The sequence below is a fragment of the Chiloscyllium plagiosum genome, chromosome 23 (genome assembly GCF_004010195.1).
Source record: "Chiloscyllium plagiosum isolate BGI_BamShark_2017 chromosome 23, ASM401019v2, whole genome shotgun sequence".
In the NCBI taxonomy this organism is placed as follows: Eukaryota; Metazoa; Chordata; class Chondrichthyes; order Orectolobiformes; family Hemiscylliidae; genus Chiloscyllium; species Chiloscyllium plagiosum.
In genome coordinates, this window is record NC_057732.1 from 34,124,799 (window position 1) to 34,141,515 (window position 16,717).

The 16,717-nt window shown below is 41.2% G+C and overlaps 1 protein-coding gene across 1 annotated transcript in view; it reads right to left on the minus strand.

The window, feature by feature from the left end:
- Positions 1–16,717, minus strand: part of sbf1 (SET binding factor 1) — a 104,993-nt gene that overhangs the window by 45,803 nt on the left and 42,473 nt on the right. Inside the window, exons 12-26 of the mRNA XM_043713206.1 lie at positions 16,342–16,470; positions 14,915–15,013; positions 13,182–13,386; positions 12,904–13,016; positions 12,301–12,450; positions 11,485–11,553; positions 10,725–10,883; positions 9,198–9,457; positions 8,445–8,617; positions 7,451–7,524; positions 6,971–7,166; positions 6,116–6,243; positions 5,249–5,424; positions 3,706–3,842; positions 2,783–2,987 (exon numbers count right to left, since the gene is read on the minus strand). Coding sequence (XP_043569141.1) covers positions 2,783–2,987; positions 3,706–3,842; positions 5,249–5,424; positions 6,116–6,243; positions 6,971–7,166; positions 7,451–7,524; positions 8,445–8,617; positions 9,198–9,457; positions 10,725–10,883; positions 11,485–11,553; positions 12,301–12,450; positions 12,904–13,016; positions 13,182–13,386; positions 14,915–15,013; positions 16,342–16,470 — 2,273 coding nt within the window. The remainder of the gene's footprint in view (positions 1–2,782; positions 2,988–3,705; positions 3,843–5,248; positions 5,425–6,115; positions 6,244–6,970; positions 7,167–7,450; positions 7,525–8,444; positions 8,618–9,197; positions 9,458–10,724; positions 10,884–11,484; positions 11,554–12,300; positions 12,451–12,903; positions 13,017–13,181; positions 13,387–14,914; positions 15,014–16,341; positions 16,471–16,717) is intronic.

Sequence of the window (16,717 nt, forward strand, 5' to 3'; positions counted from 1 at the left end):
TCTGATGCCACTTTCAAGGAACTATGTTCTTGCACCCCTAGCTCTCTGTGTTTGACAACACAAGAGTCCTATATCCACCAGTTTTGGTGTTATCTGCACACATATTAACCATATCCCTGATATTCTCATCCAAATAGTTGATATAAAATGACAAACAACTGTGGACTCAGCACCGATCTTTGCGCTGGTCACAGGCCTCTAGAGTGAAAAACAACCCTCTATGAACACCCTCTGTCACCTACCATCAAGCCAATTTTATACCCATTTGCTAGCTCTGCCTGGATCCCATGCGATTTAAGCTTACTAACCAGTCTACCATGCGGAACCTGGTCAAAGGCTTTGCTAAGGCCCATGTAGACAACGTCTGACACTCTGCCTTCATTTTCCTTGATAGTCACTTCTTCAAAATACTCAATCAAATTTGAGAGACACAATTTCCCACACATAAAGCCATATTGACTATCCCTAATCAATCTTTGTCTTTCCAAATGTGTATCGATCCGGTCTCTCAGAATACCCTCCAACAACTTGCCCACTGATGTTAGGCTCACCAGTCTATAGTCCCCTGGCTTTTCTTTGCTGCTTTTCTTAAATAACGGCACAATATTTGCCACCTTCCAGTTTTCCAGCATCTCACCTGTGGCTATCAATGATACAAATATCTTCCCTAACTTCCCATAATATTCTGGGATACATTTGATTAGGTCACAGTGATTTTTCTAACTTTATGCATTTAAAGACCTCCAGCTCCTTCTCTTCTGCAACATGTATTTTTGTTCAAGACGTCACTATTTATTTCCCCAAGTTCCGAGCTTCCATGTCTTTCTCCACAATAAATATAATTGTGAAATATTCGTTTAGAATCTCACCCATTTCCAGTGGTTCCACATACAGACTGCCTTGCTGATCTTTAAGGGGCCCTATTCTCTCCCTAGTTACTCTTTTCCCTTTAATTTAAAACTTGTAGAATCTTTGGATTCTTTTTAGCAAATGCTTTAATAACTACCCAGTCAACTCCACTTTGAAGAAATTATTCACTTGCACCCCTCAGGTCTTTGCTTGATCAGACCCTACCGTTACCATTGCTACCAAAATGCAACACCTCACATTTGTCTAACTTAAACTCCATCTATCATTCTTCAGCCCATCAGTCAATCTGATCAAGATCCTGTTATACTCCAAAATAATCTTATTTATTGTCCAACACGTGGCCTATTTTTGTGTCGTCCTCAGACTTGATAACCGTGCCTTCTATATTCACATGCAAATTAAAAAGCAGTGGATATAGAACACATTCTTGTGGCACACCACTGTTCACAGATATCTTAGACCTCTGGATTACTCTTGCAGCAACATTACCACAAGCCACCAACAGTCCCATAAACTTGTGTCTTGCTCCACTGTGGCATGAAACATTGTACAAAAATACACAAGCAAGGAAATAATCCAAGAGCCATCCCTCCAGTGTCCCAATTCTCCCAGAACCCCTACACACACTAGTCTCAGAACTCTAAATAAATCTTAGCACTTTGCCTCAACTATGTTGGCATACTTTCCAGGAATTCAGGGAGTAAAAAACAATTCAAAGTGTTCTAGAAATAACTGGACTGAGAAATCAAGAAATACAGGTTGAAGTATGTCAAGAACCTGAAGACAGCTGCAAAATAGAATCAGAAAAATATGTTGAAAACAAAGTACAGAAGGGTTAACAAAAAGATAAAAACAAAAACAGTTGTCACACTGAAAAAGACAATGCAGTAGTGGTGCAAATAGTTAGATATTTCATCGATTTCTCAATCTATCAATATTCAACCATGCTGAAAAACAAACAAGGAGAAATGTCAGAAACTTAAGTACTATTTAGAAATGAATACAGTTTCAAATATTTTAAAATCACCATGGGGTGTTGCTGAAGCTTCAGGTAGAATAGGTTCCTGGTTGTGACACATAGAACATAGAACAATACAGCACAGAACAGGCCCTTCAGCCCACAATGTTGTGCCGAACATTTGTCCTAGCTTAAGCACCTATCCATGTACCTATCCAATTGCCGCTTAAAGGTCACCAATGATTCTGATTCTGCCAGTCCCACAGGCAGCGCATTCCATGCCCCCACGACTCTCTGGGTAAAGAACCTACCCCTGACATCCTCCCTACACCTTCCACACCTTCTATCACAGAATTTGGAAGAAATTAGCATAATAACTGAGTCTTGTATGGATGTTTCTCAGTCACTGGATTTGAGCCAATAAAGGACTGGCAAAAGCAAATGCAGTTTCATACCAAATGGATGTCAATCTTATTTCTTATGCTAGGATATGTTTTGGAGTATTTTGACATCAGATGAGGAAACATTGAAAAGCAACCATTAAACATTTCTGCATTGCACTGAAACTAGAACTACAGGGCCTAGGTAAAGGGTGACAGGGGAAAGATTTAAAAGGCACCGAAGGGACAACTTTTTTCATGCAAAGGGTGGTGTGTATATGGAATGAGCTGCCAGAAAAAGTGGAGGAGACTGGTATAATTTCAATATTCATAAGACATCTCGCTGGGTATATGAATAGGCAGGGTTTAGAGAGTTATGGGCCAAGTGCTGGCAAATGGGACTAGATTAGTTTAGGATATCTGGTCAGCATGGACTGGTTGGACCCAAAAGTCTATTTCTGTGTTGTACATCTCTATGACTCTATTATTCATTCAAGGCAACTTAGAAATTGATTCGTCAAAATTATAATTCCTGAAAATGTCCAAACCTATTTGGGATTTTATGAAAACTCACCTCCTGCAAACACTGTACATGCGATTTACCGTAGTTATTCGGAATGGCTCATTCTTCGACCTGGTCAGACTATTACTCAATGTGCCCAAGCCCAGGCGTTGGTAGTCACGGCAACAAGCTCGCTCTACCATGTGGCTCATGGTAGATTTATCTGATCTAATGGTGGTAGAAAGTGTCAGTGCACTCTGCTCCAGCTCCTCTGAAACTACAAGCAGAAACAGTGTCAGGAGTGTCTGAAATCAGTGAGGAAGCAGATAAGTAGCTTCAATACAGATACATGGAGCACTGTAGCACCAACATGTAGGGTACATGGTGCGTGCTACATGGTCTGGGTTGACCCAAAGAATGCAGCATCGTCAGGAGGTCAGTGCAGTACTCCCTCCATACTGCCCCTCCTCTGACGTGGTGGAGCAACCTGGTGATTGAGACTTCCAAACAGTACAACACTCAAGCAAGAGACCGTTCCAACAGTCTAAGCTTCCAGCAGCAGAGACTTCCCAATAGTTTAGTACTCCTCGTGTACTGCAAATCCAAAGCTGCAATGCTCTCTTAGCACTGCACCTCCAAACAAAGCAGCAATCTTGCAGTACAGCTCCCCTTGACTATGCAGTGCTCCCTTAATGTACCTCCCCTAACACTCTCAGTGAAGCCCCTTTAGCAGTGAAACACTTATTTGGCCTTTCCCACCTCTCTACCCCCATCACTGATTGTGCAACATTCTGTTCCTAAAAAGAGCAATGCGTTATCAGCCTATGTCTTCAGCAGTTTACTCGTCCTCAAACAGTCCCTCCAACACCTTACCATCTTCTCAGTATTGCACAGTACAGAATGTAGGACTCATGCGATGAGAAGCATCTTCACTCTCCACCAAAACACTATACACATTTCCTAAAATCTGGACCCAGTACAAACTGACTACATACCAGAGATTTGGTCCAGGCTGTCACCATGTGGGGGAGTGGTTCGCTGGTCCCAGGTCGGAGGTGTATATTTCTTTCTGGTCACATACTGTCGTCCAATTGTTTTCTTTGCATTCTTCATTATATTTTTTGACATGGTTCTGAACAATCAGAAAAACTTTTAACTTACAAGGTTGGATTTCTCCTGATTTTTAGTATTCAATTAACTGAAAATATTCTACAAATAGCAACGGTCTGATTCAAACTTCGAGCATGTCCGACAGTCTCTGACCTTGCATGCTGTACCTAGTCAACATTGCTAGACCCAAGACAATGTACGTGCCAGGAATTATAGAAAGAGATTAATTAACACATATAACTGCTTCAGAAACCAGAAAAAAAACCACCTTAAGTTTCAAAACATATCAAGCATGGGAAAGCGCACAGTCAGTTCTTGAACAGTACACAGGCCCTGCACCATGGAGTTTAAGCCCTTTCCTTTGGGCTCAAACATCATGGAATTCAGGAGCCCCTCCTGTAATGGCACTGAGAGGCGTATTTAAATGCTTTTAGCCAACTAAATGTACATGTATTGTCCCATGGATAAACTAAGAATGGTTGAAACTTTATTGCTGGAACAGCACAGCAGGTCGTTCCCTGGATGCTGCCTGACCTGCTGTGCTTTTCCAGCAATAAAGTTTCAACTTTGATCTCCAGCATCTGCAGACCTCACTTTCTAAACTAAGAATGGGAATTGTAAACTAGAGATCTTTTAGAATCAAGTATCAAATAGGTCAGTGAGCACAGAGATATTGGGCCGAAGACAGTTTTTGGATGAACAAAGGTTGAGGAAGAATGGAAATCAGAGCATAAGAATAGTTGTTTGAAGATAATAAGGTGCTAGCAGATGAACTACGGAGCACACGAATGAGCCAAGTGCAAGAGGACAAAAAGTGGGTGGGGACATGACAGTCGAAGGAGAACAAGGAGTAGGAAGCAGCTTTTTGTGGAGGGCATGGTGGAAGGGGCCAACTGTGCTTGGTGATGTGGAAGAGGCAATGACAGAGACTGGCGGCAGGAGAAGGTAGATCAAAGGCATGACATCGGAGGTTTGAAGGAGTTTATTTAGGAGCCGATATAGACATTTTTGGGTAGATGCGGCTGTTACAGAAGTATTACCAGTACAGGCTTTTTTTTTGGGTGGGTGTTACCAACACAGAGGTTTTGGGGATAAAGAATAATACATTAAATTACTGGACTCCAAATTTGAGTTGAATTACACACCCATGCTCAGCTGCAGGATAGAAGGTGCAGGTTTTTCTCTATCCATGCTAAATACCACTCATCCTCACATGCCACCACAGGCAGGAACCCTGTTAGCAGGGGCTTGCCTGTGTCACGGAATGCTGAGCAAATGATGAGCTCTTCAATCTTTAGATGTCAATAATGTGAAATAAGAGCTGGTTATGATTTGGCGGCAGATCATATCAAAGCACATAGCACTGTTACTGAAAGCTACCCTTGTAGAGTTGGGCTCAATTATTTATAAATGCCTTCTCAAGCTCACCTCAGCGATGGATTCTTCTCCTTCTGTTTCGGCTCTACAATTTGCTTGAGTGACTGACCCACAGTGAACGCAAAGGTGCTATGTACATATTGTGGGTACCTCAACTTATGGATGTGTTTCCGAAATAATTCCACCATTTCAGATGCCACCTCTTCATCAAAAGCAATCTTTATCAACTGTTGAGGCACGAAAAGCAACAGGTCTTGAAATGAGAAACACATCGAAGGCAAAGGACACCCCAGTAAAGATACCTCTCATACAAATTACCGTTATGGTTTGAAAACATGTACAGTGAAGTGGTAGGATGGAATCCATTTATTTTGCTGAGTAGGTAAATTGTCTTTTGCCCTGATTGCACCTCCAGCGAAACAATTATCTTTACAAAATACTGATTTTCTCTTAAACTGGTATCCTTGCTAATTGTCTTGACTGAAAGACAAAAAGACTAAAGGCTTTAACAAAGTGCGCATTTTCAGCAATACTAAGTTAAATTTATGTTTGTGATCTGTGTAGTAGTCAGGCTAGAAAAAGCCCGTGCATGCCTCTCATAACACCTCAGACCTCCTAATCTACGGATACAGACTCGAAAGTGTTATGCTGGAAAGGCACAGCAGGTCAGGCAGCACCTGAGGAGCAGTAGAATCAAGGTTTCGAAGATTCCTAATGAAGGACTTATGCCCGAAACATCAATTCTCCTCCTTTTCGGATGCTGCCTGATCTGCTGTGCTTTTCCAGCACGACATTCTTGATTCTGATCTCCAGCATCTGCAGTCCTCACTTTCTACCTATGGATACAGACTGTCAAGCAGATTCATCAGGTCAATAAGAGATCAGAGTGAGCATTGTTCAATGTTCCTCGAGTCTTACCTGAAAAGTGGAAGAACGCAACTGGAGTTTATCCTGGAAATCTTGGCCAGTGCGTGGTGGCAGGTTAATCTTCTTCTCTTTGGTGAAAGACGCAACAGGGAACGAACGAATCACAGTTTGTTCTCCAGCTAACAACATGAAAAGAAAAAAAAACCTCAAAAATCCAGGGCCTCCTCACACTAAGGAGAAAAACACAGGCACCTTTACATTAACCCAATGTCTTTGTTTAGATTCCAGCTTGTAACTCTCTCCCAGAGAGATTATTCTTTATTTTATATATAAAGGAGAGGTGGTGTTACAGTGGGAATGTCACTTAACAAGTAAAATCCAAGCTAATTTTCTAACGATATGGGATAAACCCTACCAAGGCAAATGGTGAAGTTAGGATTCAATAAAATCTGGAATTAAAATGATGACCACTTTCACTTTCAAAAGTCCCCATTTTCACCAAAGCTTTTAGGGAAGGAAATCTGTCAACCTTACCAGGTTTGGCTCACATATGTCTCCAGGTCCACAGCAATGTGACTGACCCTTACCTGCCCTCTGGGCAATTAGGGATGACCAATAAATGCTGGCATAGCCAATGATGTCCACATCTCATGACAAATTTTAAAAATGTCCCCCCCCACCACCAAAATCTGAATTAAATTGCAGCCTGTAACCCACTCCTTAGTCTCTGTTATTTGACAAATAAATCTGCCCCATCTTTCCTAGAACTGCACTACTAGATTTCAATCAGTAGCTTACTCAATATCCATTATCTTGCATATGAATCACCCTAACCCCTAAATTAGAGCCTGGTCTATAATGTCTCACAATTGACTAGGTGTGACAGGCCTGTTTCGAATTTCTTACCTAGCGTTTCCTGGGGGACGCCTTTGAAGATGATGCGGTAGGTGGTCAGGAAAATGGCACCTTCTGCTGGAAGGATGGGAGGACCTCCCAGAGAACCACTTATTGATTCCTCTCGTCCATCTGGCATCAAGCATACTCGCAGTCCTTCCATTACCAGTTCCTCTCCAATCAGCAGTGTGGGGCGCAGAAGTTTAGGCTAAAGTCAGAACCAAATTATAGTGCACAAGGATTCATTAAAGACCAAATAAACTTAATTGGAGGCATACAAACAAGTTACTTCTACAGCTGTCAGATTGAGCCTTGACAATCAATCCCATATCATTTTCAGGCACGTCACCTACAGAAACATTCCAACCTTCTGTTAAATTCTGAAATGGAGGTGGAACAATTGGTTATGAACTCTCCTAAATATAGAACCTTGAATAATTGGTATAATTGTTGACAGTCAGACAGCTCACTGAGAATTGTGAACATACTCACCTTCTGAATAGGGGGCAGGCGCTTGCTTTCTCGATGAACAGCATCCAATGTCTCAATGTGCATCTGCACAATGTCTGTAAAAGGAGAAACATAAAAACACAGTGAAACAAAGATCAAAATAAACAACGAAACTCAGGCAGCATATACAATATGGCAGATATGGAGACCAATTCCACTCTGACAGCAAAAACAGAAATTGCTGGACAAACACAGGTTTGGGAGCATTTGTGGAGATAAAATTAATTAACTGGAATTAATTAACATTGATTCCAGTGACCAGTCTTCAGAATCCACTGATTGACAAGTCTAAAACAAGGATGCATGGATACCAGATTTAGGATGGACAGCAGGACACACTTGTATATTATGATCCTGGCTGATAATGCTGGACATGTCAGATTCCAGAGTGAAACCTAGCTGGATAGGCTATAAGTTTAATTTTAGCAATTTGGTTGCTGTGGTAGTCAATCATTGAACATATTTACATGAGGCTGCTCATGAGGCTGTCCTTTTAAAAGGACAGATTCCACAAAAGAAGCAAGACAAAACCCATTTACTTCTATTCGAGAAACAATTTAGTTGGACAGCTGGTTTGTTTTACAGATTGATGCCAACAGCGCAGGATCAATTCCTACGTTGGCTGAGGTTATCATGAAGAGGTTACCTCCTTCGCAACCTCTGTTCCCACTTGAGGTATGGTGACCCTCAAGTTAAATTACTACCAGTCATCTCTCTCAACAGCGCTCTTGGACTATGGTGTCTGTACTACTGAAATCTATCAACGCAATTACATTAAACCCTGCCAAGGGGAGTAAAGTATTGGTTCGGTTCAGAATAAATTCCCCTTTACCTAGTTCCATCACTACTGGATAGATGCACTTCACTGTCAGACAGGGCCAATGAAAGCTTTAGGGGCACAACTGCACAGCATTTATGACCCTGAACGCCTTTCACACTGAGATGGGAGAATAACCGAAGCTAGATCTCAGTTCACCTGGTAAATTGGCGTGAAGTGCTTTCAAGTGATCATTACTGACACCGCTCTCCGTACAAACTTTATCCACAAATCTGTTGATGAATCGAACCACTGAATTGGCCACATCAGATGTGTCTGCATCCTCAAATCCACTTTCAGTATCATAGCTTTCAGCCACACTGCCTGCAATACTGTAAAATGGAAAAGGTCAATCAGGGCACAGCATGAAGTTCCAGTATAGTATGATCAGAAATTACATTAGAGGAACAAATCACTAAATACAAGCTAATGTAATTCACAAAGGTAACAGACCACTTGGAAAATCTGCAGTATTGCAGATTAATTCTCCCTTTTAACAAGTGTTTCAATACAATTTCATATTGGGTTTTGATTTTCCACTCTATCTTCATTAGCTGGTAAACTCAATCTGCGAGTAACTGCAAACGAAAGCTGGAATTTCACTGACTGACTACTAGAACAGGCTCAAGATTTGCTGTCCGAGTGACAGCTAGTACAGACTGAAGGTGTTTCGCCTTCAGTGACCATTAACACAGGCTGAGAATTATTGTCTGAGCGGGACCGTTAACATAGACTAGTGCTTCGCTGTCTGGAAGTGACCTCTAACAGTAGAATTTCACCATGTCTGACAGTGCCCATGATCACAGACTGGGGTTTCACACCATCTGAGTGATCGTTGACACAGGCTGGAGTTTCACTGTCTAACAGCAACCATTAAGAAACAATGAAAAACTGAGTGATTTAGGTCCTGACCTGTTTGTTACAAAGCTGTTGCTCACACTCTCCAAGTCTCCAACAGCTGTACTGCGGAGCAAACGATTCTTGCTTGTATCAAGTGGCAAGAGCAGGTAAGTGAGGCGATTTCCATAATGAATGGCCTGACTGTACACTATGCTCTCCTCTTTATCAATCAGTTCTTGCTGCTTCTCTTTGCTTCGAGTTGGCCACATGCGTAATTGTTCTGCTGCTACTTCCAATGCTGAGCTCTGCTGCTTTTTGACATGGTCATAACCCTTTAAAACAAAACAATGGGCAGAATGCTTGCAGCACCAATTTGTGAAACTTTACAAGAAATGACATACCTCACAGTTAAGCAACTACATACCTACTTCCCTGCTGTTAACATCTTTCCTATTGTGTTTATAGTTCACTTATGATTCGGAGATGCCGATGTTGGACTGGGGTGTACAAAGTTAAAAATCACACAACACCAGGTTATAGTCCAACAGGTTTAATTGGAAGCACACTAGCTTTCGGAGCGACGCTCCTTCATCAGGTGATTATGTGATGATTGTGTGACGCACCTGATGAAGGAGCGTCGCTCCGAAAGCTAGTGTGCTTCCAATTAAACCTGTTGGACTATAACCTGGTGTTGAGATTTTTAACATAGTTCACTTAGATTGACTGCTCTATTCAGTGTGTTGAACACATTACTTGAAGTCAGTTGTTTTGCTTTTGTGTTAGTCATTCATGGGATGTGGGGTGTGCTGGTATAGCCAGCTTTGCTATTCTTCCCTAATTCACCTCGGGAAGGTGAAGGCAAGATACCTTCTTGAACCAAAGCAGACTATTTAGTGTAGGTGCATCCATAGTCCTGTTTTAGAAGGAATTCCAGGATTCTGATCCAAGAGTACAAGAATGTTTCCAAGTCAGGATTGTAATTGGTTTCAAGGGGAATTTGCAAGTGGCGTATTTTCACGTAATGGCTAGCCCTGCCCTTCTAGGTTATTGTGACCAAAGATTTTGAAGGTCTGTCTGAAAAGCCGCTGTGAATTTCTACAAAGGATTCTGCAGATTGCAATAGAGCATGTACTAAGTGTTGGTGTGGAGGGAATGAATGTTTATGGATGTGATACCAATCAAGCCGGCTGCTTTGCCCTGGATAGAGTCAAGCTACTTGGCCATTGTTAGAAATGCATTTAACCATGCAACTCCTGACTTGTTCTTTTGTATATGGTGGACAGGCCTTGGGGAATCAGGTGATGAGTTACACACTACAGAATTTCTAGCTTCAGACTTGCTCTTACAGCCATAGTATTTATGTGGTTAGTCCAGTTCAGTTTCTAGTCAACGATAAACCAGAGTATGTTGACAGCCAATGATTAAAACTAAATAAAGATGAGCTTTTGAAGAGGAATAGAGTACAAAACTAAGGGGATAATAGAACCTCTGTCAAAAACCTATTTAGGCCACATTTAGAATAGAGGGGCTGGTGATAAGAGGGAATGTTAACTTGTGATTCTCTGCCAGGCACTAAGGTCAGGCCAGGGCATTACTTACTGATTCCAAAGGATGGTCACCATCAACTTCCAAGTATAATGCTCGAATATGGTTCTGTACATCGCTGTAAAACATGGCCTCCCAGAATTGGAGATTGGTCCATACCAAGTGTTCTTGTACACAGCTGTATGCGAACTGTGTGACACCAGATCCCAACTTCTGCAAACATTGAGGTTATCTGTTTAAAGATAATGGCTAACTCCCAGGTATCTGTTAATATCAACACATGCCCTCAAATCTACAATCAATACCAAAAAACAACATGAATTTACAGGTTTAACAGAATAACCAAACGGCACCATACTTTGTTTCTAGAAATATAAACGAAACTGCAGATTACTGTCAGCAAATCAAAACAGATTTTTGCCCCATCTGGAATTTGCATACAATCTGCTACCACGAAAGTGTGCATCAATCTCCCGATATTGTCTTGTATACATGTTGTTTGCAAGTGCTGCTTTTGTTTGCAGGGTCTGTCTGCATTTCCATGTGTATAGATAAACACCTCTGACCAGCTGTGTAGTGTCTGTGTGTCACCCTGTCTTAATTGTTTCAATTCAATGACTTTCCATTAACTGTTTCTCTCACCTACACTGCCAAACCTGCTAAATATTTCTAAAACTTTTATGTTTGAGATGCAGTTGTGAGTGGGCCTCCCTGAACTATCTGTTCTGAACACTTGTACAGGTCGCCTTCAGCTATCCTGTGTTCATGTTACAGATGATCCCGTGCTGCTGTGTATTCTTTTGAATGCACTTACTCTGCAGAAGGCGGTAACTAGTGGAAGTAGAGCTGCAGCAACTATGTGCTCATCCATTGGTGTACAATCCTGTAAGAATAAAATTATTTCAGTGACTGTATTTTTGACACATGAACCCCATCTCATCAACCTCCCCAACATCTCTCTGTATGTCTGACCTTTCTCCTCCCTGCTACAGAGGGAATCAGGTCAGGTAGCGTTGGAGCAGCGCTATAGGGGGATGGGAGACACAGAAGGCAACAGAAAATGAGAGAGAGATAACATTAACTTGTGAGCTGAGAATTGGATCTGATCATGATTTTCAAATGCAACTTGAATAAATGCTATATATAAGCGTTAACATGACTATAAGACAAAAAATAGGAACAGTAGTGGGTCATTCAGCCCCTTAAGCATGCTCTGTCATTTCATAGGATCATGGCTGATCAACCTTTCTCAAATCCATTTTCCTGTTCTTTCCCCAGAACCCTCGATAGCCCTGGTAATCAAAAATCTATCTCAGCCTTAAATATATACAAGGACTCTGTCCCATAGCTCGCTGAGGCAAGATATTCCAAGGCACTCAACCTCGGGAAAAGAAATTCTTCCTCATCTTAGTCTTGATTTGGTGACCTTTGAGACTCAAAGCAGACTTCATGTGGAGAGGTTTTTAGAGGAATGAGGAGGGTCCAATAGGGGGAGGGGCTGGTGCTGTCAAACACAGAAACAAGGAGTGGAAAGGCAAGCAAAACCTAGAGAAGTGAAGAGAATCCATGGTCAGCTGGAAGAGCTGAAACCAGCCAGATATCCTTTTGGAAATAAGTTTGAATAGCATACCTGCAGAGCACAGTTCATCATCCGGACAACATAATCGAACTGTTGATGATCAAGGACAGCTCGATTTTGCAGAACATGTGAATTCAGCTCCTCAGTGAGGCACTGGCGAGCAGCACGTCCTTTCAGGGCTCTTAACACAGCAGGAAGCAACTGTGCGGGACAACAGATTTGTAAATATTCCAAAAAATATTTTTGACTAAACCTGAACATTAAGCAACTTTTCTCAGTTGTAGAGGCACAGTTGCCTCACCAAGGTTTTGCAGTATGAACTCTCCTCAAATAACCTCATTTTTCACCATCAAAACAGCAGTATTACCACTGCACAGGTCTGTCTGCACTCTCACATCAAACATGCTCTGCATGTGTTAGATACAGAATAAAATTTCCTCGATAGTCTTTTTAACATACTTCAACACAAATCTTACAGAACACCTTGTACTTCAGTATGTAATCTTCCCAACGATCTCATCAGCTCTTTTGCAGTCTGTGCGATTGAATGGCAGTGCTTGTTCATCAGTACCAATTTCATTAGCAACTAAGGATCATTAAAGTTCACAACACAGGTATTCAACAAGCTAACACACAATTAAATAACAAGCTTACCTTTTTGGCTTCTAACATTTTGTTTTCAAATATGTAGGTTATGCAATTCCTGACAACCTCTAACCTTCGAGCACTGTTGGCAAGAATGATACCATTTTGATCAATCGTCGTAGCTTTAAAAAAGAAAGATTATTTAAGGAATTGTTCAGTCAAATGAGCTACTATCAATATTCACTCCATCTTTAGCACATAACAATATTGTGCTCCTTGTGGTTAAATAAATACACATAACCAACTCCATCTGTCCAGCACAGAGTTGACCTTCATCGTAAACTCACCACTTGGAGGTCCCATTGGCACCATGCATTTCATCTCAGCTTTAACTGCAGGTGGGGCGTTCTTCAGTTTGGCAGTGGCCTGGTCAATGATCCACTGCACAGTTCCCTCATCCAGGTGAGGGAAGGCACACTGTTGCACCCGTAAATGGGAGCCCTCCTTTGGTTTATGTATTTTGTGCATAGCAACTGCAGGATAAGGGTTCTCCTGTTAGAAGGGCAGAATTGAAATGATTACCTAAGAATATTTTAATTGACATCATTTACAGTTACTACTCTTGCCATCACTTACTGAATTGGAGAGGGGAGGAAGGGCCAGAATGGAGGGGTTGTGTAAGGAGTGGACCTAAAAAAGGTTTCAAAGAGCAAGTCAGCACCACCGTTCACTTGTGTCTTCAGCTGCTATTCAATCTCCTGCTTTGGATTGTCCCGTTTCCCCGCCCGATCCCATCCCATCAGCAGCCAATGCTCAGTTACAGAGCCCTACACAAAACACCAGTGTTGTGTTGGATTTTTAAAAAAATTAAAATGTGTTCCTCTCATGAAAACTTTGGAAACCCTGATTTAGAAATTCAAAATTCTTCAAGTGAAATTTTGTCAAGCTCTTCCTGCATCAATAGATAAATGGTTTCATGGCTGAAAACACATTTTATTTTCCTGTATTTTTGACTGTGGACTGAAATCGAAAAAGAATAATTTTAAAAATCAAGAATTGTTGAAAGACTACACTTTTGAAAAGCAAGAAATGTGACTCTGTAAATGCTGTTTACACTGCTGCGTTCAAGCAACTTGGGAAAAGTTTGCATATGAGCTAGAGCCAAGAAGTGTGTACAAGAAGTGTGGCTGACATGCAGCTGATTGATATCTGGTTACTACTCCATGGACCAATGACAAAGGCCTTCTGCCTGCCAGCCAACAGTTTTGCGATAGGCTGTTCAGCTACACGTGAACCAACGGACATGAGCAAGATAGGTAGTCACCATTGGATCTCCACAAAGCCAGAAGCTGTTAGTTTTTACTGTCGTGAAAAACATCTTAAGACTGAAGAAAGCCAGCTTATTTTTTTCCTTGGCAGTTGCTGTAATCTGAGGCTCTTAACCAATAAGACAGAGACTTCATCTTAAGTGTGAAGCAGCCACCCTCACCTTCTGCAAACCAGTAAATCAAGGAGCAGCATATCCAAACAAGCAAAAAGAATAACCTGTGAGACAGAGATAAATAAACTGCCTTTCTAGCCTTTCCCACCATCCACTTTTTTTGCTGAGGGAGAGAGAAAGGGACAGTTTATAAATGGGGTTAATTTTAGCTAGTAGTTCAACATCGATGGTCAATAATTGTTCATCTGTAGTTAGAATCTATTTATTTGTAATATGTAGTCATTGTTAAGAACTGAAACCTGGTCCTTGCTTTCTGTCAACCTGAGTCCAAAAGTCAGGTAAATTGTAGGAATTTCCATCCTTCTTTAAAAAATCTTTAACTTTTGCAACAATTTTGGAATAGCACAGCTTTAATTCCAGTGTGCTACCTAAATGTGGTGCAACATGGCTAAAAATATTAAGTCAACTCCCCCACCACAAAAAAATTAAGTTCCAATTTTAACTAAAAAAATCTACATCTATCAATTGCTGAAATCATCAAACTCCCGTCAGCATACCCTTGAGAGCATCGCCTGAGAGTGCAAGACATCAATATTGACAAGCTCTTATCAAAGCTATTCATTTAAATTAGGGACATACGTTCCGATGAAGCTGTTCTGAAATTTCTTTCACATGTTTCAGAACTTTCTGTGGGCTTCCCTCCTCCAATCGTATTCTCTCAATTTCATTTGCTACTAACTGTAAACAGAAATAGAAAGTATCATCACCGTTCATCAATCAGGTCCTAATCATATATTATGCAAGTACAGCACTGTAATCAGAAAGATGTACGACTGATGCAAGAGGTTGCAACTGAGCCAAGTTGCCTATCAGGGAGTTCCTAATCTCCTCTCATACACCGACAAAAAATGAGGCAATGCTAAGCTACAGAGATATAGCAGCATAGCAGCAATGTTACTTTACTAGCAATCCAGAAGTCCAGACTAATCCTATGGCATACACGTTCAAATTCCATCATGGGAACTGGTGCAATTTAAATGTAATTAATAAATCTGGAATCAAAAACTAGTCTAATAGCGAACATGAAACCATTGTCAATTGTTGTTAAAAACTCATCAGTTCACAGAAGTATTTTGGACAAGGAAATTCACTGTTCTTACCCAGTCTGGCATATACATGACTCATGGCTCTCATAACTGTCCTCTGAAATGGTTTCACAAGCACACAGTTCAAGGTCAGTCAGAAATGAGCACAAATGCTGGTCTTGTCATCGAGGTTAACACCCCATGAAAGAATAAAGAAAAAAGAATTTCCATATGTTGATGTGGGTGACCTTAAGGCAGCGTTTTCATCTCATTTTATCTCAAGTGAGACTGGACACTCTCACTCTAATGGGGTCTCAGGCAGGTACATAATCACATACTCCCAAGGAAAGGGCCAAGCTGCATCATTCTTCCACACACCTGACTCAGTCAAGCACAGTTATCTACCAAAGGGAGGGCCAGTTGGATCATCGTCCCATACCTTAGTCATCTGTTCTTAAAGTCAGCGGTTTTGACCAAGGTGCAGTTCACACAATAATCTGCTCTTAGCTTCAAGTACAGAAATGTACAGAATGGAAAGTGTTAATGAAATCAGGGCATTCCAACAACCTGTGGTCCTCCAGGTGCTCAACAATGAAGGTGTCAATGAGCATGTTTTACAATCCACATTCACAATCTTTACAATCCTGAGAATCACAGATCCTAAATTACAGAAGCCCAATGATTACTCACCAAATTAAGACCTGTAGAGAATTCTGGAACTGGGTACAGTTTGAAGATAATGGGTGCTCCATGCAAGATGGAGATGAGAAGGAATTACTTTTCTCAGCATTGTAAATCATTGTAATTTGCTAGCCCAGTGAGCAGTAAGACAGACAGATTTTAAACCCTCATAAAAAAGTCAAGAATTAGAAGGGACAGGCAGGAAAAGAAGTCAGGCAACAATCAGGAAAGCCATGAACAACAGACTAGGATGGGAGGGAGCAAAATACTTATTGCTGCTACTATTGCATATGATCCTACCTCATCAAACAAGTCACATGGTCGATATGGTGAGCCTCTTTCTGATACAAAACGTGCAAAGGCCATTCCTTCAAGAACTTTGGTCAGAAAGTCATCATCTAGTAACCCTCGCTGGGCCAAGAAGGCCACCTGTACCAGTAAAGAACAATTCATGAGTCACAATCTCACTAAACATTAACAGTGCCTCATATGTCACTTCCAAATGTACTGTCATTGACAATTCTTGAAAATATAGTAATTCCAAAATAATCACCATCATTACAAACTTCACGACCAATGACGTGCCATTCAATCAGACTCAGCAATATACAGCTGACACTGCGCAGTTGCTGCAACCAGCATGCTTCCTATACTGTGCAAACACCGCAGCAGTATG